The 23,307-nt window shown below is 32.2% G+C and overlaps 1 protein-coding gene and 1 long non-coding RNA gene across 2 annotated transcripts in view; both read left to right on the forward strand.

Annotated features, from left to right (window-relative positions):
- The window catches only part of LOC128171913 (transient receptor potential cation channel subfamily M member 2-like), an 89,431-nt gene extending 70,085 nt beyond the window's left edge, over positions 1-19,346 (forward strand). Inside the window, exons 18-22 of the mRNA XM_052837686.1 lie at positions 6,869-7,135; positions 15,845-16,037; positions 16,730-16,901; positions 18,787-18,959; positions 19,240-19,346. Coding sequence (XP_052693646.1) covers positions 6,869-7,135; positions 15,845-16,037; positions 16,730-16,901; positions 18,787-18,959; positions 19,240-19,346 — 912 coding nt within the window. The remainder of the gene's footprint in view (positions 1-6,868; positions 7,136-15,844; positions 16,038-16,729; positions 16,902-18,786; positions 18,960-19,239) is intronic.
- On the forward strand, positions 10,103-12,693 carry LOC128171938 (uncharacterized). Its single transcript, XR_008242165.1, has 3 exons — positions 10,103-10,957; positions 11,498-11,597; positions 12,004-12,693. It is a non-coding gene; the product is annotated as an uncharacterized LOC128171938 (long non-coding RNA).
- Positions 19,347-23,307: the final 3,961 nt, after the last annotated feature.

Below are 23,307 nucleotides of genomic sequence, written 5' to 3' on the forward strand. Positions count from 1 at the left end.
GCAATTCTGAAGGACATTATCAATGGTGGTATCACAAACATTTATCTGACATGTACGAGTCTGCAGTTAAATAAATACAATTTTTGAACATTATTGAGGGTAGGCTTAAATGAAAAAATAAATGACAATAACAAACTGTCAACCATATCAAAAATCCATAAAATCGAAATACAAATTCAAGGCAGAGCAACACGGACCTCTAAAAAGATAGAGGTAGGATCAGGTGTCATGGAGGAGTGAGCATCTTCTCCTGACCGGTCACACCTGCCATTTGCTCTTTGTCGTAATCGGGAAAAGAACTCCGGAAAGGTCCGTAGACAACTAGTTTATTAGTTTGCTGGCAAGGTCGTTGTATCGACTATAGAACTTACAAGAAGATGACTTCAAACGAGACTGTTGATAGTCCTCTTTTATCAACTTGTTTGTCAGTAGTTTGCCTCACTTTTGACATTGTTCATACGAAGAGCATGCCCTTGTATATGGATTAACTGACAAACAAAAACACCATATGCAGGTGATGAAGGTATATTGCTACACAAGTAAGGAAAGTTGACTATAGAAAAATTGAAGTCATCGCGTTTATCATAAAGTTTTGTTGTTAGGTTACAATCAATGTCAATTTAAACTTAAACTCTTTTTTAAAACAAAGGTAACACCATTTACAATGACTTATTTAAACATACTTTTAAGGAATTGTGTAGTTTAGAAATGGGTGTAAAGTTAAGTAAAATGTAGAATATCTTTAATTGAGTGCATGTCCTGATACTTATCAGATTCAGAAGATGAACATGTTTAAAGGTTGGTCTTAATATTGTGTAAAAGTGCACCACTGATAAATTATATACATGTGCATAAACTTTTAAAAACGTATGTTCCTCTGGTTTGGAAAATTTCATCTTATGTCCCCTCTTGTCAAGAAATTATGGATCATTACAAGTTTAACTAGTATATCTATAATTTACAAAGCCTAATAAAAATATGTAAACATTTTTTAATAAAATGGTTAAAAGAAAATTGAATATTTACAGAGATTTTTAAGGAACTATATCATGTGGTGTAAGGTTTTCAAGATAAAGAAAAAAAATTATTTTGTATAACTCGTTAGTTTTAAAGTACTGTGACTTTAGCTTCCTACTTTCCATTATCTGTATTTAAACAAAACAGTATTTTATCAAATGTTCGTAAAACACATGTTATTTAAAGCACTGCAATATTTGGACACAATAGGGGCGGTGTATTTTCCTCAAATCCTTGAATTCATTGGCTTTGGTTCTGTTGTAAGAAAGTTATATCGTATGAAAAGAAATCTTCGTCATGAAGAATGTGCTACGCTTTGCTTCGGTCGGCCCATTTTTCACGACAAAGACTTCTCTTCATATGATCTTACTATAACATAAATTATATCTTTGTGTACTATTTGTAACAATAGGTGTTGCTGGTAAAAAAGAAATCATTCATTGTCCATCTGAATTGGGAACCAATAATTATGATCATGGGGATAAACTGTGAATTTTGATTCTTTAAGATGTAGCAGATAATCAGAATGCCAGTATATAAACACATCGTTTTGGTTTTTTCTTTTTTAAGGATTACGTTTACTCAGGGTTTGAGATTTAAAAAAATATTTTTACAAAGTTCAAAATCTGAACTCCAAAGTTGTTTTAAAAACACAAAATAACAACGTTATTAACAAATATCAAAATTGATATCCATGATTAGTTTATTTGAGGAGGATACGCTCCGACAAAGGTAGATTAAAATTGAAACAGAGGAAATTCGGACTAATTTTTTCATTTTCTTATTTTCTCTTAAAATCTTTTTGTTGCAGTGTAATTGCAAAAGTTAAGTTTTTATGTGCTTTTTCATATCATTTTACATATTTTATGGTTGTATTTACTCGTCTATAAATTTATATCACTGGCTGGCACGCGATTGGAAAAATCTTTAAAATACATAAAATCGATTCAAAATAAAATATCTTGAAATTTTGATCATTGACTTCATCTAATGTTTATGACAACATAATACAGACAATAAAAACAGTTTTAGGCAATCAATGGTTTGGAGCGTCTATTAGTCAATTTTTTGTAAAACTCGATCAAAAATGGGTACAATTTTAGAAATTGATAGAGGAAATTCGGACTAAATTAAACTTAAGATATCAGCTTAAAACGATTCATTCAAATATAAAATTAGTAAAGCTATTCGTATTTTATCATTTCCCAATCTACAAATTGTTTTATTACTTTTAATAATTAAAAAATAAAGAAAACCTTGAAAATGGTGGACAATTTTGACAAATTTTGACAATTTTTTCAAAAAACATTTAGAGGTCACTAGCAGAAAAAGTAGGTCATTGACCTAGTTATTTGAAAGTGAAAAATAGCACCACAAAAGTGGGGCTACAATGAACAATAAGTAGTTTTTCGTTCCTATTAGTGGTGTTTTTTTTCGCTCCTGAGTAACCGTAATCCTTAAGATTTGATCAGCAAAGAATAAATAATAGACAACTCAAAAGTACTGCGAAAAACAACGATCTTTAAAAATTATTAAAAGAAAGATCAAATTCCATTTGAATATAACAAAATCAAGGAGTAGAAAAAAAAATTGTTTCAGCCTAAACTGATTATGAAAATTAATTATTCTTTTAATCAAATTTCATTCACAAATTATAATCATTGCATAAATTAAAATGGCATGATATTATATTCACAGTATGAATCCCTGCCATTCAGTCAACTGAATAGGCTTTGATAAGAGTAGGTTTATAGGGGGAAGTATCAGACTTGTATATGATATCATGGACTACACTGAACGTAAACAAATACCAGGTCTAATTATGCTTATTGATTTTGAAAAAGCATTTGACTCATTTGATTTATTTTTGAAATTTTTGAGTATTTGAATTTTGGTAAATCAATAAAAAATGGATAGATGTTTTCTACATTAATATAACTTCATGCATTATACAAAATGGCATAATATCTGAATATTTCCAATCAGAGAGAGGATGTAGACAAAGGGGATCCCATTTCTCCATATTTATTTATACTTTGTGCTGAAATTCTTGGTATCTTAATTTGAAATGATAAATTATAAGGGGCATAAGTATAGATAGGGAAGAATAAAAAATATCGCAGTATGCAGATGACACTTCATTAATCACAGACGGCTCTCCAAAATCTCTTGATGGAATTCTCCAAACACTAGACTTATATGCAAATGTGTCTGGACTAAAGATAAACTTTAGTAAAACAAAAATAATATGGATAGAAAGTAAAAAATTCTCAAAAGCAGTTTATTATCACTCTAGATGAAAATTTACTGAATTTCACACAAGGTTTAATCTTTTGAGTATAAGTTCTTCAGTAAATCTGGAAGATATGATAGATATAAATTATATATCAGTAATGTAAAATATTAATAAACTGTTAACCAGATAGAGTTTTCTAGAAATCTTTCACCGATAGGCAAAATAACAGTTATTAAAACACTTATAGTCCAAATTTTAACACTACCAAACCCAACATTAGAATTTATTAGAAGTTTTGAAAGAAAACTTTTCAAATTTATTTGGAATGAAAAGCCAGACAAAATTATAAGAAGCACTCTTATTCAAGGATATAAGAATGCCGGATTAAAAATGATAGATTTCGAAAACTTTATGATAGCACTTAAATCAAGTTGGATTAGAAGGCTTATATTTTCAAATTCAAAATGGACAAACTTGTTTAAAGCTAATTTTGGACATAATATGCAAACATTGATGAAAGGACTATGTGCGGTTTGGTCAAATATCTGCCCCCGATTTCAACCAATTTTTAAATAGTATCGTATAAGAATGAAATCTTCACAAATCATTGTAAAGAGGATGCCTATAACTTTAATCTTGATTTTAGTCATTATTGCTCACTCGCTTTTTATCTATGACGTCATCTAAATGACATAATTCCCGCAAAGTTGCAAACAAATGAAGATATTCTCATTTTTGCTCTATATTTTGCATTCGGAAGTATAGAGCGCAGGTCTGCTCAAGTGCAATTTTAACATATGTTTTACTTAAGATAGTTATACATATTATACTAAAAAATGGTACTTGAGCAAGCCTGCGCTCGATGTTTCCCAGTCGAAAAACCATCGGAAAACACCCATATTTTGCTACAAAACATCAATTTATCAAAATAATGCAATACTCATGACGTCATTTCTACGTTATGACGTCACTGTGGTGATAACCTTTTACACCTTTATTTCCAATATGATTTTAACTATCTTTAATCTTATTTTAAAGCTCTTTCTAAAACTTTGATTTTGGGGGGCAAAAATTGCATAAAACCGCACTTAGTCCTTTGGTATTGATTTTACTAATATGATTATGAAAAATTCATACAATAGATTTTGGAAAGATGTGGTGCAATGTTGGAGAACATTTATTGATATGCAAAAAGGAAATTGTCATAGACTTTTTAATGAACACATATAGTATAATCCAGATATTAAAATCGAAAATAAATCAGTTTTCTTTAAGGATTTATTTAACTTAGGTTTTATATATATAGGGGATATGTATGAATATGACAATCAGATTTTTAGTTATAATCAGTTGAAAAAGAGATTCAACTTAAAAACAAATGTTGTTAAATATCTCGGTCTAACACAAGCATTACAAAGTTATGTGAAAGTATTAAATATTCCGTTCACTAAGAATTGTAATATTGGTTACCCAAATACAGTAGAAATATTTTGTAGATCTAAGAAGGATTGTAGTGACATGTACAATCTCTTGATATTAAAGAAAAGAACTTATCCAAAATCAGAAAAAATGGATGTCAGAATTCAAATTAACTCAAAAACAATGGAGGGAAATTTATAGTCTGCCCTTTAAGTGCACAAAGGATTCAAAATTACTGTGGCTTCAATATCAACTATTACATAGGATCTTGCAAATCAATTATCATTTACATAGTAGGGATTGTAAATTCTCCATTGTGTTACTTTTGTCAACGGCCACCCGAGACAATAGAACATATTTTTGTTTTGACAAATATTCAATCCTTTTTCAAAAATTTGATAATAGAGATATTCATAGGTTGGAAAATTAAATCATTCTTTTCACAAAACAATGTATTCTGCAAACTAAAATGAAAACATCAAGGCTAAATGTAGAAAACATTAAGAAATCTATAACCAGAAGACTGTTAATTGAAAAACGTTTGCTTCCGAAAAACTGTAATTATCATTTGTTTGATATTTATTGGGAAGATATATTTCAACGTTTGGAACATTCATCACCATCTATATTCTCTCCTTAATGTTCCTGTTTCTGAGAAGTAATACATATATGTACATATATACTTTATGTCAAAATATATGATTATATCTATCAAACAGATTATATATATATATATATATATATATATATATATATATATATATATATATATATATATATATATGTGTGTGTGTGTGTGTGTGTGTGTGTGTGTGTGTGTGTGTGTGTGTGTGTGTTTATGTCCAATACTTATACTATGGTATGTGAATATGTGAAAGTTCAATAAAAAAAACACCAGAACATGATCAAATAACACACTCAAAAATGAAATAAAAATATGTCTGAGTACAATGTGTAGAGATAAAAGTAGACCCTTATTTTTGTGGACAAAATACAATTACAAACTTATTTGCTTACATGTACCCATGTTTCTGGTAATACTTCCTAACCCAATCCTTTATTACCTCCAACAAACTTAATTAGGGTTTAGGATTTTGTTACAGTACTGGTTACGAAAATACTCAATCTTTATATACATAATCACTTTCCATGTGTTCACAAAACAAAGTCCTTTCTTATGCAACAAAAAATCCATATCTTTGCTAACTTTTATATATCTTTTCAAAATCCAACATGTGACACCTATTTTTTTCCAACATGAAGCATACAGGTCAATTAAAAGTAAATCTAACAGCCCACCATTTTGAGTAAATTCATAACTGCTTAGGAAACAGAAATTGTATTTCTAAGCCTAGAACAACGTATGTTTTCAAAAGCTTCTCTGACTTTTATACCAATTAGCAAAATTTATTGTCTTCAGATTTTAAATAAAACCAAGTTAAAAATCTCTGTGGTTGAAAGATACAGGGAATGGAAAGTGTGAGCTATTACGGCTATTAGGTCGCACCGAAGGTTTCCGATCTCAGAGACGTCATATATGCATATTGAGGTCACGCATCTTATCAGCTCTATAATTCAGCAATAGCTGTGAAACAGATGGGAGTAGCAGGGGAAATCTTGCAGAAATTTTAGTAAACTCTCAATCCAGCTTGTTGGTCATTTTTGTGTTACTGTGTCACCTGTCCTTTAACAATTTAAATAGCTTTTGACTAAATTTATTCAACAAAGAATGAACGTTATTTCTATAAATGCATAAGATGTAAATTTTTACTGAACAATCACAAAGATTCTTAAGTTTTTGACAAATTGAGCATTGTATTTTACAAACAAAACAGACAAGAGGGTACTCCAAACTAAAGTCATTTTTTATAAATTCTACGTGACTTGGATGAGTAAAACTCCTGACAACAACCACTGTTCAGGTCTCATTTTCTAAAAAAAAATAAGTATTTAAAGAATGTGTTGTTTATTAAGTTGTTGTTCCCAGGGTATTCTAATTCACTAATTCTTACAACCGCATATAGAGTCTGTGTCTGTAAGTACAGTTTACATGTGTTTTTCTCTCAAACTCGATGGAGGGAAACATTAAACTGTTTATATTTTACAGAAGTCAGAGTTTACAATTTTTGGCCAAAGTTTATACGAGTTTTTTTACACTTAATTTTACACTAAAGTTATCAAACATTTTTATAATAGGGATGCATGGAAAACCAAAGTCGCTCTGATCGAAACTACTACCGCAGGATGAAGAGATACTTTAACGACTTCTGGAATGTGGTGGACTTATTGTCATACGTCTTATTAATAGCGGCATTTGCTGTGCGTCATATGCATCCTTCTCAAACATTTACTGTTGCAAGACGCATGTTTTCTCTGTCTTTGCTTGTGATGTATTTGAGGTTCTTGGAAGTTTTTCTTATCCACAGAAAAATGGGACCAACGCTTATTATGATCAAAGAAATGGTAAGTACATGTACGTTATATTCAACTAAACGATTTGCAGCAATTTATGATATATCTTGAGCATTATTAGGGTCTTCCGTTTCCAACGGAAGACCTTATTGTTATTGCTTTGTTTCTTTTTCCCTGTTTTATTATTCTATTGTTTATTTTTCACTTTTCTTATTATTATTCTTTTTTTTTCTTACCGATTTTGTGCAGATGATTTCTCGGAGATGCCTCAATTGATTTCATTCAAATTTTCAAGACTAACGCGATGTTATCTGAAGTTGATTGTTTTTTATCTTTTTTTTTGAAAATACACTTCCGGTCGGAAGTTATCGTCCAGTTACGATTTTAAAAAGTCAATTTTGTATGTCGGGTTTCTCAAAAACAAGTTAGGATATTGGGCTGAATTTTTTTGAGATGGTAAATCTAGCGATTTGCTGGTGCACATTGGTCAAGAGAATGTCCGCCACTACTTTCGGTCGTTACCGGAAGCAAAATATAAAAAAATGAAAATTTCAACTTTTTTGTTTTATATTTTTTTTTTATTTAGATGATAGAGACCCTTTTACTGATTCAGAATATGTATATTGTTTTGAAATCGACCAAGGCGTTCTCGAGAAACTAAGCATCAAAGTCCTGAAGCGAGAGTCCGAGTAGCTCAGTTCATAGAGTCGTATACATGGCCCAGGTGACCTGGGTTAAAGCCCCGAGTGCCGCAAATTGTTTTCACTTTTTTTTCGCTTAGATTGACGATTTTTTCTCTGAATCAATGAGTTTTATCTTATTTGTTCAAAAATCGGACGGGAGACCCACTCGTTGCTCGCAACGAGAACGATCTAGGTTATCATTATTTTTCTTCCTATTTTTGGGCACGCGATTTCTCAGAAACGGCTCGGCCGATCTCAATTAAATTTTCGGATGTAATAGATATGGGTCTTAATCACTGGATGAAAAATCAAGTTTCAGCAAAACTGAAACTATATGGAAACCTTGCTGAAACTTGAAGTTGAAGTTTCATGTATAGTTTCCAAAATGCGGAAACCATTATATCGATGCAGCAAGTATCCGTTAGGTTTCAGTCGGCAGAAACTTTAGTCTAAGATTCCTGATGGTTTCCGCAATGCAGAAACTAAATTTGAATCGTGTGAATAGTTGTGTAAATTATTATGGAAATATCAATCAGTTTCAGAACATTTCCGCTAGGTTTCAGCATGCTGAAACTTTAAGTTAAGATTCCTGGTGGTTTCCGCAATGCGGAAACTAAATTTGAATCATGTGAAAAGTTGTGTAAATTATTATGGAAATATCAATCAGTTTCAGAACATTTCCGCTAGGTTTCAGTATGCTGAAACTTTAAGTTAAGATTCCAAATGGTTTACGCATTGCTGAAACTATTACTAAAATTGATTTGAGTTTAATAGTGATATCATTTATTTTCAACAGGTTTAAGTTTAATGATAATGAATCCGTACATAATAAAATGTATAGTAAGGTTTCAGCGTGACTGAAACTATATGTATACATGTAACTATCTTCAAATGTGGCAAATAAGGCGATTAAGAACCTTACTAAGTAATTAATTGAATTTGAAAAGAAAATCTTATATCTGATCTTGTTTAATGCATATGATAAAATCATTAATCTTAGTTACTCGGGCACGTGTATACATGTGTATACATTCTTTGTCCAGGTGACCTCCTCTGTGATTTTCCTGTATATTCTGTGTGGATTGCAGGGTTTTTTCTGTCAGGATTGAACAAAAGACTGTTACATAACATATACACAGTACGAAGCGTGAGTTTATAACTGGAGCCCGGCGGGAATTTTTTTTCAATTTGTGTGTACCTGAGTTAGTAAAACTGATAAGTAAATTATAATTATTTAGTAAAATAAATTAATATACCTATTTTGTAAGACTCCTTCTTAAATCATTTAGCTATCATTTGAATGAACCTTGAGGTACAGTAACTAATTAAGCAAACAAATTAAGGTAAAGTCGTTGTAAATTTTTACAAATCGTACCAAATATTCGTACAACCTGAAGTTTAGAGCTAATTCATTTCTTTTTTAATACCACGCCAACACATCTACACAGGAATTTTTTTTTTAAATTCTACAGTTGATAATAACAAGTTAGCTGCAGATCTGTAGCTCTCTGGTTGAAAAATTTCGGATAGATCTGCAGCTAATAACAAGTAAAACCCACTTGGAGTTTGAGTCTAATATAATAATTGTTTAATTATTTACATGCATTTCAGACTTTACTGCATGTATGACTGTACCATGATTCACTGGCGTCGGAAGCAAATTGAAAGTGGGGGGGGGGGGGGGCTAGACTAATCCTCAGAAATATTGAGGCAAAACCCTAAAAAACCCTAATTCCAAAAATCATGAAAATCCTAATCCGTGGGGGGGGGGGGGGGGGGGGGGGGTGTACCTATACTATATACTCCCGAAAAAAAATTTCCCTACCCATTTTTTTTCTTCAAAATCATGAAATTCCTAATCCGTGTCGGGGGGGGGGGGGCTAGTATGCCTATTACTCCATTTTCTCCATCTTTAAAGGTTAATTTAGGAACAATTACATTTTCGGCGAGAAAAAGGGGGGGGGGGGGGGCTATATGCCTGTTGGTTAAGTCTAACTTTGCACTAAGCCCCGCCCCCCCCCCCCCCTAGCCTCCCCCTCCCCCCCTACCCCCCGGTTCGACGCCTATGTGATTCGTGCATTTCTAAACTTTGTATTTACTTTCTGTACTGTAAACACAGATATTGATACATGTTTATGAAACATGCACATGTTTCTGTTATAAGATATAATAAGCGTTATTTATAATTTTACTGAAGTTATACGTTATATTACAAAATCAGTTTAAAATCCAGCACTAGCCATGTGGTGCACGCGATTTTAATCCAATTTTTAAAAATTTGATTACACATTCGTATACATTTGATGTAGAAAGTATACCAAATAATTAAAATTATATTTTGTTTATATATCAGTCCGACGTGTACGTCTTACTTCCCGGCTTGTTTAACGCGTTTGTATTTTAATTTCATAAGTATTCTTAACGTACTGTTCATTGCATGACCAATCAGTGCACATGTGTAACTGTAAAATAATTGCCATCAATTCATCGTAGTTGTAAATTCACCGTACGGGTGAACGCTGTTAACCGGACCCCGTAAATTGATCGGCATCTAATTATATTTGTGATTTCTGTGTGTTCATGCAGAACCTGCTCTGTGATGAACATAATATTTTCACACCTCTATATTTTGAATAAGAAAATGACCGTGCTTAGAATCGCGGTGAAAATTGGACAAGTCAAGACTAACTTGTCAGTAAACTATATATGGCTCTATATCATATTTAGTTTGGCAAAATCATCAGAACATTTGAATAAAATATAGTTAAAGACAAAATCTGATACATATCTCTCATTAAAACTTGTTTAATTTCATTAAACATTTGTAAACAAACGGTCGGCCATTTTTTTTTGGTTAATCACGTGTTACAAATACAATTCGCCAATACTTTGTCGTATTTAACCAGGAAATACTGACTCCGACAGTTCTTGTTTAAAATAAATATACATGTTAAAAGTATACTATTCGGTAAAAAATGATAATTTTGATTAAACATTATTCATTTTAAACTATCCCAAGATGCACTTTTTCAAGATTTAGCGGGTTCTGATTGGTCAGTATTGGCGCACTTTATGATTCCGAGCGAAGGTTAAAATGGACAAGAAGGTGCTGTTGTAAAATGGAGAATTGAGAAGCATTAATAGCCTCTACAACAAGGAGATAATGCAGGAACGAAGAACTCATGTCAAGGTAACTTAATTCACAATATAGATACTCCCAATAACATTTTCAAGGCTCTAATTTATCTCTCATTTGTAAACGAGATCTCGCGCCATCAAATCAAGATGGCGTCATTTTTTCAAACTTGGTTCGGCGTTTTAATTTTTATTACCGTATCTCTTTTAAATATACGTTTTGACCAAGTTAACCATTAACCAACTTTATACATGTTATATGCATGATAATGAAGATTATCCAAGGTATACACATATATAATTATATAAACGTCCCTAAACTGATCTATATAGATCAGTAAAAATATATATACTGTACATTCAACTATTGTAAACATACAATGATGTTCTTATATATTCAATTTGCCAATTATTGTAATTGTGTTTGTGCCAATAAAATATTTGTATTTGTATTTGTATTTATATGAATGCTTGGTTGGTAAACAAGACGACCAATGAATCTTTCGCACATTATACAATTTAGAAACTCTAAATATAACAAAAAAAATATTAATTAAATCCGGAAAATGAAATCTTTCACGTTTTTCTTTTTCAGCATTGACAGCATACAAAGTCAATGTTTCCGGTGATTAGTTGCATCCTCTGTTCGGTGATTCGGGTGAATGTTTTGACCAGCTGGACGATGTGAACGCAAGGTATTGCTTTGGAATTGATTATTTTCACCATTAACTTATACATGTGTTGGATGTTTATAATTTACTGTAGTAATTTTTGGGAAATCCAGGTCTAAGTTCTTGAAAAGGAGGTTGATGGGGGGGGGGGGGGGGGGTTAAACACACTCATTGTTGATAAGTTTTTCCATTGTTCAACAAACAATAATTGAATCAAAATGAAAATAACATAGCTTCAAACATAAAATGAAACATTTTAGACCAGATACTTCTGTAGTCATTATATGACATAGTTTAAACAGCAACTGGCAACTGCATAGTAGCTTCTGTATTCAGAATTTTATTCAGAATGCTTTTATTACATGTTAGGCTGAATGACTTATGTTTATTGTTTAAAAATCTAAATGAAACTTTATTATTCATGTTTAAGATAAATAGAACAGACATAAAGTACAGCCCAGTGAAAGGAACAAGTTCATCGCAAGAAGAAGAATTTTAATGCTAACACTGTCCAGAACTACTAAGTCTGCTGTAGCCATGATGTGATCATATGAGTGCTTCACTGGTCTGGGCAATGCTCGAAAGTCCCCCAAAAAGGCCTACTTCCATAAACTACGACTCGGGTTACATCAACAACAGCCAAGGACACTCCTTATTGATTCGAATGGACACATCTTTACGACCCGACTAAACCTCTGCAGAACAAGACTTTTTAACTGTAAAGTATTCTCATTTCAAAAAACCTATAAACTATAAAAGTACTTTTTTTATATGATCAAATACCAGTATATTACAATGTCTGTCTGTAAGCTAGAATCTTAGAAAATCACATGGTTTTGACATATTAAATGATTGATTAGACCTTGCAGATATTAACTTTCATTTTCTTAAATAATTTGTTATATTTGAAAATATTGCATAAAATATTAGACTCCATTTAACATATATCCTCACACCTCCAAGTTGATAAGTGTTAACTACTTTTTTTTCCATTTTCTTTGTTTAAACATTTATTGATAATTTAGTTTTTATTTGCAGCAATATATGAAAAATTAAGAAACCAATCTTAAATGTAAAAACACTGCATTAGGAGATGAATATATGGGTCATAGAAATGATAAAATACTTAGTACACCAAACAATATTCAATTATGTCGTATATGAAAATATATAAAGACAACATATACCCCATGTATTACAATTTTTATATAACAAAATTACTTGGCTGGAAAGTTGTTTCCATGTGGGTTTTATTTTAATCTGTGTTATGTAACTAATATATAATTGGAATTAGCTTTTATATCATAAGTAAAATGCTGGTATTGATGAGAATTGTAAGGTGAATGATCTGTGTGATACTTTGTATTTTATACATTCATGCTACAAAAAGCAAGTACATGTACATGTAGTAATACTTGTCATATATAAACAATGTATATTTTACTTCATGTCTTGGATTTAAAAATATTAATGTAGGTAAAGTAGTGAAATGTAGGAAGGTAAACCGTGTGTAAAGAAGAATATTCATCAGGAATGAAGTGTGTTGCAATCAGCATAATTAATTTAAAGTGTACATCATATTTTTGCACATGATTTGACAGACTGCTCCATTGTTAGCTTTTTATTGGCCAACAAGCTTTTAATATCTCCCTCTGGGTCATCTATTAAATGCTAACAGGCTTATGATATTAAAACCTGATCAGTTGGTACATCATGGGTGGAAATGAAAAGTTCACTTTGGACTTAATGGATTATCAAAAAAAAATGATATCAAATCCTGTTCTATTGTAAAACATTAGATTATATTACTAACAAAGAAAAGGTTTATCCCAACTTGTAAGTGGGTCACTTTGACCTCATTTTGGAATTTATTGACATATTCAAATCAAATCTGGGTCATACCTCTATAGTCAACTACTATCTGGTAGTGTATTTTTTTTTTAAAGATGGATACTTAAGACTTTTCAAAAATAGTTTATGGTGTACATATTCATTGTAGTTCAAAACAAATTGAGACAAGTGTATCATGTTCATGTAACAGTGAAGTTTTCTTTGTTTATTCATGTATGTGCAGTTATTTTGTAAATTGCATTCATATTTTTAAAAAAGTAAGATCTTTGTTGCATTTTTAAAGGGAGATTTGATAGGCATTTAATCGAGATGAAAAAAAAATACAATATGTTTCCCAATTGTATATGGAGGTTGAAACTATGCAGAAACTTCAAGTTTCAGTAAGTTTCCGTCGCGGAAACCATTTGTAAACAATATGTATCCCAAACGTAAATGGAGATTGAAACTATGCAGAAACTTCAAGTTTCAGTAAGTTTCCGTTGCGGAAACCATTTGGATTCATGGACGGCCTAAGTTTCAGCACTGCGGAAACTTAATGAAACTTGAAGTTTCCGTGCTGAAACCTGTCGGAAACTTAAAGTAACCTTAAGTTTCCGCAGAGTTTCCAAAGGGTTTCCGCAGCGCTGAAACCAGATATTTCATCCAGTGAATCTTATTAAGGCCCTTAATATTAGGGACCTAGAGGGCTCTAAGGTTTTTTTGCTATAGCTCTTTACCAAGGGATATTTCGTTATAGATTATAGAAGCAAATATGTTTATCCAACAGTTTTGTAGCTTAACGGTATAATTATTTTCTCATGTGTTACTTAATGAGGGATTTTAGGGGTCAAAAGTCCAAAACTTTGATCACCTATATCTCAAAAAGGAAAAATATTTTGAAATGCAGTATTAAAAAAAAGATGCTTAAAATGATGTACTTAACAACATGCAACCTTAAAAATTTGGTTCTGCGGCCCAAACAAGGAGATAAGGGACCGACTCCTCAAACGTTTTTCACAGACATCTTAAGAGCGGTGACGGATTTCTAAACACTTGTTGAACAAAGCTCTTATACCTGAAACAAAATATTATCTGGCCCTTAAAATGTAGACCCTCTTTTTCATTTTTAAATCATGTTTAGCTGTTAAAAAACAAAATCAGGATCGGACATAAATCTCAAGTTCTAAAATCAGACGGAAGACCTCGTTGCACGCAACGAGATCGTGTCTAGTTCTCCTTATTATTATACCCCCGCTCCGAAGGAGTGGGGGTATACTGTTTTACCCTTGTGTGTCTGTCTCTCTGTCCGTCCGTCTGTCTGTCCGTCCGTAACAAAAATTTCTGTCGCATTTATCTCTGCAACTATTTATCGCAGATGCTTGAAATTTTTACACAGTGTTTGTTAAGGCATTCCATATCGTGGGATATATTTTTGTACCAATCGGACGTCAACTTCCTGTTTAATGTCGACTCTGCTTATTTTTTAACCAAAATTTTCAAACAAATTTTCGTCAAAGATTTCTCAGCAACTATTTATCGCAGATGCTTGAAATTTTTACACAGTGTTCGTATAGGCATGCCATATCGTGGGATATATTTGTGTACCAATCAGACGTCAACTTCCTGTTAAATGACGACTTTTTTTTATTTTTAGCAAAAATTTTCAAACAAAATTTCGTCAAAGATTTATCAGCAACTGTTTATTGCAGATGCTTGAAATTTTTACACAGTATTTGTATAGGCATGCCATATTGTGGGATGTATTTTTGTACCAATCGAACGTCAACTTATTGTTTAAGAAGTACTTTGTTTATTTTTAGCCAAAATTTTCAAACAAATTTTCGTCAAAGATTTCTCAGCAACTATTTATCGCAGATGCTTGAAATTTTAACACCCTTTTTTTTGGCATGCCATATTGTGGGATATATTTTTGTATCAATCGGACGTCAACTTCCTGTTTAATAATGACTGTTTATTTTTAGCCAAAATTTTCAAACAAAATTTCGTCAAAGATTTCTCAGCAGCTATTTATCACAGATGCTTGATTTTTTTTACACAGTGTTTGTTAAGGCACGACATATCGTGGGATATATTTTTGTACCAATTGGACGTCAACTTCCTCTTAAATGAGTACTTTGTTTATTTTAGCCAAAATTTTCAATCAACTTTTTGTCAAAGATTTCTCAGCAGCTATTTATCGCAGATGCTTGAAATTTTAAACACTATTTGTTTAGGCATGCCATATTGTGGGATATATTTCTGTACCATTCGGATGCCAGCTTTCTGTTAAATGTCAACTTTGCTTATTTTGCATATTCACATCAGAGCGGGGGTATCACTAGTGAGCATTGGCTCACAGATATCTTGTTACATCTGTTTACGATTCATATAAAATAAAACTGGTATTTTTAAGAAAAAGTGAATACTTTGAATCAATCTAGCTCAAGGACTTACTCAGATTCCTGTCCATAGCTGTGTTTGTGGTGTTGGGAGTCGGTATTTATTATCATGCCAACCTATGGCCGGACCATCAAACAATGTGGAGCGGTGATTGGACCAACTGGAGGATCTGGACCATTATATACTACCCGTACTGGCAGCTCTACGGAGAACTGAATCTTGACTACCTCGATGGTCAAATTATTATAAATTGTGTCGCTTACTGTGGAATCATTTAAATTCGTGGGGACCAGTTTTCGTGGATTGTGGTTTTTTGCTTATTTCTGGAGATGTTTATTCGTAGATGTGTCGTTTTTCAGTTTAAAAAAAAGGAAACTAACCTTTCAAAATTTGATTTCGTTGAGGATATAAATTCGAAGAGGAGGGCTACCCACGAATACCACGAAAATTGAGCCACCACGAATTCTAATGATTCCACAGTATTTATGGAATTGTATCAAATTAGATTATCTCAATCGCATTACACTGTGTACTTCAAAATGTGTTATTGATAATTTAACTGAAAAAATACGTGCATTAATACGATATATATAAAAAACTAATATAATTAGACCAGGAAATCAATGATAACATTTTTACTTAAAATTGTTTGCTGATGAAAACTAGTTTTAATACTACTTTTGCAGGAAATCGGCAAAATATCTTTTAAACTACAATATCATGAACAATGAATTAAATTATATATAAAATTAGTATAGAGAGTCTTAAATACATCAATAACCATTTTGATTGCAAAGCAGCAACTCAAAAATTAAACATAAGTAAAAACTAAATACACAAATAATATATGCCTCATAAAATCGGTATAGTTGTTTTCAATTATGAACATGTTTATTTAGTTTTAGTTATGTATTCGTATTTCTTAGGTAGTAAACCTGATTACGATGAAGGCGAATGTACCAATATAACAACTGAATGGGAATCCGACACTTCTCAACAACGATGTCCTCAAGAAGATTGGACTGTACAAGCCGTGTCTGCAGCATATATGTTATTTACTAATCTTTTGTTGGTCAACCTTGTCATCGCCATGTTCAGGTGACAGTCAGTTATATATTAGTTCATATTTGCGGGTATGTTAAGGCTTCCCAATTTATTTCACAGCGATACATAGAAAATGAATTGCCTGTATTTTAACGATAGTGACGTCAGAATTAACTTTGATGTCACTTTCAACATTTCTTTACTATTTCTAAGGGATGGTTTTGTAATATCAAACGTGGTGTGGTGGTTTAATGTCAAGATCTAGGAAATGAAAGGTGCCTCCACGTTTATGAAATTTAAGATATAAATTCTTTTAATGGTGCTTCAAAACAATATCTTTGTTTCATAGGGTGTACCGGGGCTTAAATGTTTGGTAAACACAATAAAAAAAATCATGTTTTCTATGAAATATGAAGGATAAAAGTAACAAATCTCCGAATTGTGTCCATTTTACACTAAAAAAATATATCTGGAATGCCTACAGTCTCTCAAAAAACGACATTAAGCAAGCTCTTAGCCTCCTCTTTAAAACGATGTCAAAATAAATAAAGGTACCGGGATTACTTTTCACGTGATTAAATAAAGAATGTCAAAATATTCTTTTATTTGCTACATAATTCCTTTAAAGCAAATTCCTTTAAATACGGGATTCATCAAATCAATTATGACGCCATAATGGTTCTAGCCCCAAAAAGACAATCTGGATTCATTTACTAGATATTGACCTTAATTGTGCCAAAATGCTTTACGCAGATGATGTCTCTAACACTAGATATGCTTATTCTATTTAAGCCAAAAAATTGTATTTGGTAAATGATTTTTTTAAACCACTGGTTTGAGATTCCCTTATGCTACGTGTAAATTAATGAATGCGATGTCTTATTGCTGGTAAAGGACTTCATAAGTGAAAAAAATCACTACATTCTTAGTATATTTTGCTTAAGACAGGAAGGGAAAGAAAATACCAGTGTGAAGAACGATTGGGGGAACTATTCTTTGGTAGATCGCGCTTAAGACTTAAAATTGTGCTTAATTTCTAGGTTTGTTAAAATGTTTAGCCCAAATCATGGAAATTGTAATATTATTTCTATCAAAAGCACAGACTACCAGACTCTTTCAAAGGATTTACATAGAAATATTTAAATTATTTTTTACTTTGGCAATCCGATTGATATATATAATCTGTAATGGTAGGATACGACGGCAGGTAAAGAGAAAGTTCAAATGATGCCAAAAAACTGATCAAAGATAGTGTTGGATATTGTTCTTAGCTTATGCCATAAGGAATAAAAGAAACAATTAAATTAGTAGTTAAGGTAACCTTTCTGAATCTCAAAGACACCGTGTGTCTTGAGAGTATATATTATTGATCAGCGTCAACATAGCTCCTTGTAAAAAAAATCGTTTTTTCTTATGTACAACACAAGTGGTACATAAGTTCTAGGGAGTGTTTTGGTAGTTTGCTTGAAGATAGTCCATCAATAACTGAAGGAATTTTAACATGTTCAATTTATCTAAACCCCAACATTAAAAATGTCTTTTAAATTTATTGAGAGGCTGACCTAAACTTAATTAAGGAATATGAACATAGTCAAACAAATAATTTGTTTACACTTTAAACATTTTTCAAGAGGTGTCGATCCTTTATAGAAATAATTAAATAAAATTCTCATAAAATTAACTGATGCTTTTTCTAAACTTTAAAAAAGAGAAAGTTATTGCAACTTTTTACCAAGAGATTTGTATCAACATACCTTGTATAAAAACGATGATAATGAAAACATACATTCCCCACAAAATTAAATTTTAAGGATGCGATAAATCTGATACAATTTATTTTTTTTTTCTTATAAATTTCAAAGACGATTCATCATTTTTATTCACCATTCAAAATGATTGAACAATAACGGTTATCTTCTTTTTTATTTTGTTATTATAGCTATACATTTGAGAGAGTACAGGAGAACTCCGAGAAGTTGTGGAGATTTGAGAGATATACTGTGATCAATGACTACGATTGGAGAATTCCCTCTCCTTTTAACCTTGTATTACTTCCAGTCCGCGTCGCCTGTTATATAAGAAAGAGGAAATGCTGTCTTCCTTGTTGCAAACGTAAGATGATGCTGTAACAAGTTAATTTAAACAATTGCTAATTAAAATAAAATTTCCATTGCATTTCATAATAGTCACAAACTTGTCATTATTATTATCATCTTTATAACTGTTATCATTATTACTATTATCATCATTATTATGTCCTAAGAGTTACTTTAAGATAATACAAGTATGATTTATGATAAATGCTCTACTTATAACTTTTATCTGTATGGTTTGCTAATATTGATTCGAAACTAGAAATTAAATGAATAATAATTTTTTTTCGATTTGTTAGTAAACTGCTGCTGTAACTGGAAAAACAATGAAAAGGATAAGAAAAAAGTGGAGTTCCGCAAAAACTTTCAAAAAATTATAGCGCTCAGAAATCATAACAAAATTTAAATCCAACTGAATACAAATCCCCTGACTATTGGTTAACCGTCGTTTTAAAATAGTAATGCCAACATTATTATATGGATGTGAACTTTGGAATAATTTGAAACAAACAGATCTCGAAGTTGTAAATAAATTTCAGCAGTTTGTGATGAAATGTATTCAAAGACTTAAAAAAGCAACCAGAACCGACATGCGTGAGAGTATTTTTGGCGTTTATCCACTATCTCAAAATTGTTTGGAAAGATATGTAGCCTACTAGTAGATAGTGACAGTTTTACGAAAAAACTTCATAAACAGTAACAGAATACCTTTATTTCTGGATTCCTGAAGGACCTGAGGGAATTTTAAACAAGTATACTTTATTACAGCATTTACGAACAATTATTGAAAAATGTCAGTTCCCGGGAAGGATTGGGTTGAAATCGGGCGTTAAACAAGCTATCCGTCACCACCAAACTGCGGAATGGAGAACACGAACACATGCTGACCCAGACTTAAGAATTTTTCAAATCCTCCACTCAAATATTACTTATTTCATTTGCGGGACATCGGGCATCTTTGTGATGGTCGAAATCACAGTTCTGACAATTATCTTGATGCGCGCGTGCGTGTTCTTGTCCCCGGTGATCGTCTCGCTCTCTGTGAGAATTTCTTTTCATGCGCGACGGTACTGTAGATCTGTGAGCGGGAATGTTTCCTCGGCCGCGTCCCCTGGAATAAGGTCTCTGCATTGACATCCTTCGGAATGGTAGAATTATTTGTTCCAGGTGGCCCCATCGTCTTTAACTGCTGCTACGAGTACTAGTATTCAAAATTCTGAGCAGATTGGATTGCTTTCTCCAGTGTGAGTTGTGTCCTATTGAAAAGTAAGTGTAGTACCCCTGTCGCGTAAAATGTCAAAATACTTCAAGGCCACCCCCTCTAGTGTCAAACTAAGTGCAAACAAACAATCTACATCACACCAACCATGATATCCTGCAACGGTTGAAAACATTGAATAGAAAGGACCCCACTCTACATCTTCATTATACTTGACACCCTTTACATCAGTGGGAATACTCCGACTTATTCCACTTCTACTACCTGGAGGTATGAGACTGGGTAACTGAAACCTGTGAGTGCTAGACAATATAGGACATGGGGTACTCCCTGACTGCCATTCATTTCACATGACTGGTTGTCTCCTCTTATGCATACCTGCAACTGGTTGTCCAGCCGGAGTTCCTTGATAATTTTACAAACATATTTTGCCAAGTTTATTTGGGACAGACCTGAGTCATTTGCATAGGGGCTTCCCCCATGCAACTAGAAACTTGACCCCCAACCCCAGGGCTTTGTCTGCTATCGATATAAGTTACATTACCTTGGGTTACGACTCCTGGTGACATAGTTCCCATAGACTGGTCGGGTATGAGTCTCGAGTTAGTGCTACAGTCACCAGACACTGGCCAGGACATGAAACTAACATTTTCGCAGTGACGCGGGGAAAGTTATAATAGTCTGCCCCCTCTGCGGAGACAGAACTTACTGAGCTCATCACACTCCCTAAACCCACAGAGAATGTAGAATTCCTCCTGTCTACAGATGTTGTTTGTACAGCCTTTTCAGGAACCCAAGGACCCCCCTGGCTACTAGGAATTTAAATTTACATTTAACAAACCTGACATTTGAAACATTGTCCTCATCTGTGAAATCACAACCCCTAATTGTTCCGTCATACTCGTTTCAAAGGGACCCTATACCTGTCCTGATGGAATAGACGTCACTCTTCAGACATCCAAAGTCTATACCTAAGCAATCTACCATACTTTGTAAACTAAAGAATGCCTGCTCGAGCACTCTGTTACATTTTTGCGGTGATCTAGTTTTCGCTTTTTCTGCGATCTCTTTTAAATCGCAAACTCTTGAATACGCAGAAATGATATTCTGTATTTTTTCTTAGATAACGTTTGTTAATATACAAAATCTATCTGTTTATGCATTTAATAGTTCAAGAACTCTTTTGGATAGCAACATTTACGAAATTTATTTCAAATAAACCAAAATGATGTAGATAATAGTATTGACCATTTTAAATAAAAACCATATATGTTGTCAACATAAAAAAAATAGCAGTCCTTATGTAAGGTAAATGCGAACAGAAAAGAAAGATTCGATTTGAAGATATTTGAAATTCATTTTTGTTTTGTAGAGTGATACATGTAGCAACTCACTATATCCTTATACAATTAGTAATAAACATACATATTTTATAATTTTATGATTTTTTTTTTATTTTAAGGGTCAGTTTTATTCATTTACATTTTACTACAGAAGAAACAGTGCTTAATACAAATTTTAAAAAAAGATAATAGATTGGTATTTTGGCACTGGTTTTGGAAAAAAAAAATACTTTAAACCATTTTAAAGCTTAATGACTGGACATTTACATGAAACAATATATAGTGTATGTGATAGTAGTATAAGTTTTTAAAAAAGAACTTAAACAAATAAAAAAATATCTCAAACAAGTGTTTAGATCAAATGTTACTGAGAAATCACGTACATAATGGTGTTGTGAATTGATGGATTGACTGAAGATGTATATAGCACTAAAAGTACTTTATTATGTTCATATTTATTGGTATAATAAAGAATGCACTCAATTTTTAAGGAGCTTTTATTGATTTGGTCGTTGCTTTGCTTCTGCTAAGTCAGTATCTTGTTATTAGTCCCATAGCGGTTTTCACCGGAGGGGACTATAGCTTTCCTCTGCGTCCGTCAGTCCGTCTGCCTGTCCGTTCGTCTGTCAGTCCGTCCGTCTGTCTGTCCCACTTCAGTTTTCCACACTTTTTTTTCTTTATGCGTTTGAGGGATAATATGAAATTTGCTGAAAAGCTTCAAAATGTCAAACTACAGATCAAGTTTACACTTTTGTAGCGTCTGGGTGACATATTTTTGAGAAAATAGATTTTTTATATTCCAATTTTTTAATGTTCGGGTTCGATATTCTGCATAACAATGCATTTGTTTTCACATTTTCCACAAGCCGGTAGGGGACGTGTATTGCTTATGCAATTCTCTCAGAATGCTTGTTATCCTTAATCAAAACAATGAGCTGAATACTTCTCCTTTTTAGGGGAAGGGGTGTGTTGGTGAATGATGTATTACTGAAAAAAAATGTTAATAAATTGACTTTATTTTTAACATAAGACAAACTGTTTTAAAGATTACACATCTTGAAAGTACTTTTAATAGGAAATATTTACATTCACTTTATAACCCTCTATAAAATAGCAGTGATTGGTTTAGTGATATTTAAGCATAGCACAGAATACTCAAACACCAAATTTGAAGCGTTTGAATACAATTTTCCTTCCGTAGTTCTCAAAAAACATGACTGACTCTCCTCGCGACTTTAAACCGATTCACGACCTGATGTAATACTTACGCTGATAAACATTTCATTGACGTAAATATATTTCAATAGTTAATTGATTTATTTTATTAATTTATCACTATACAAAAGGTTATATTTTTCAAGTAGCATAATAAAAGGTAAAATTGTGTTATCAAAATTTATAGCTTTGTGCATCATTTTTGGCAGCGTATTTCGGCTATCCCAATGGCTTTTCCGTTAATTACTCGTATAATAAGGCATACATTTTGAGAAATAAATAATAATTGCGGAAAAGAAATAAAGGTAAAAGAACGTAATTATAAGCATTGAATCATTACTCTTATAAAGATGTGGTCTCATATCTGCAACAATTTACGCACTTTTTCTAAAATCACTATTACAGAATTTACTATCTTACAAAACAGTCAGCTTTTTAAAAACTTTTTTTAAGCTCTTTATGGTATGTAAATATCAGAAATATTTGAATATTTAAAGCATTAAAAAAACATCTTAAAAATGTAAATCGGGTGATTTTTCAATAAAAATACACATACATGAGAAAAAAAAGTTATTGAAATCGATGAGTTG

The sequence above is a fragment of the Crassostrea angulata genome, chromosome 2 (genome assembly GCF_025612915.1).
Source record: "Crassostrea angulata isolate pt1a10 chromosome 2, ASM2561291v2, whole genome shotgun sequence".
Taxonomy (NCBI): Eukaryota; Metazoa; Mollusca; class Bivalvia; order Ostreida; family Ostreidae; genus Magallana; species Magallana angulata.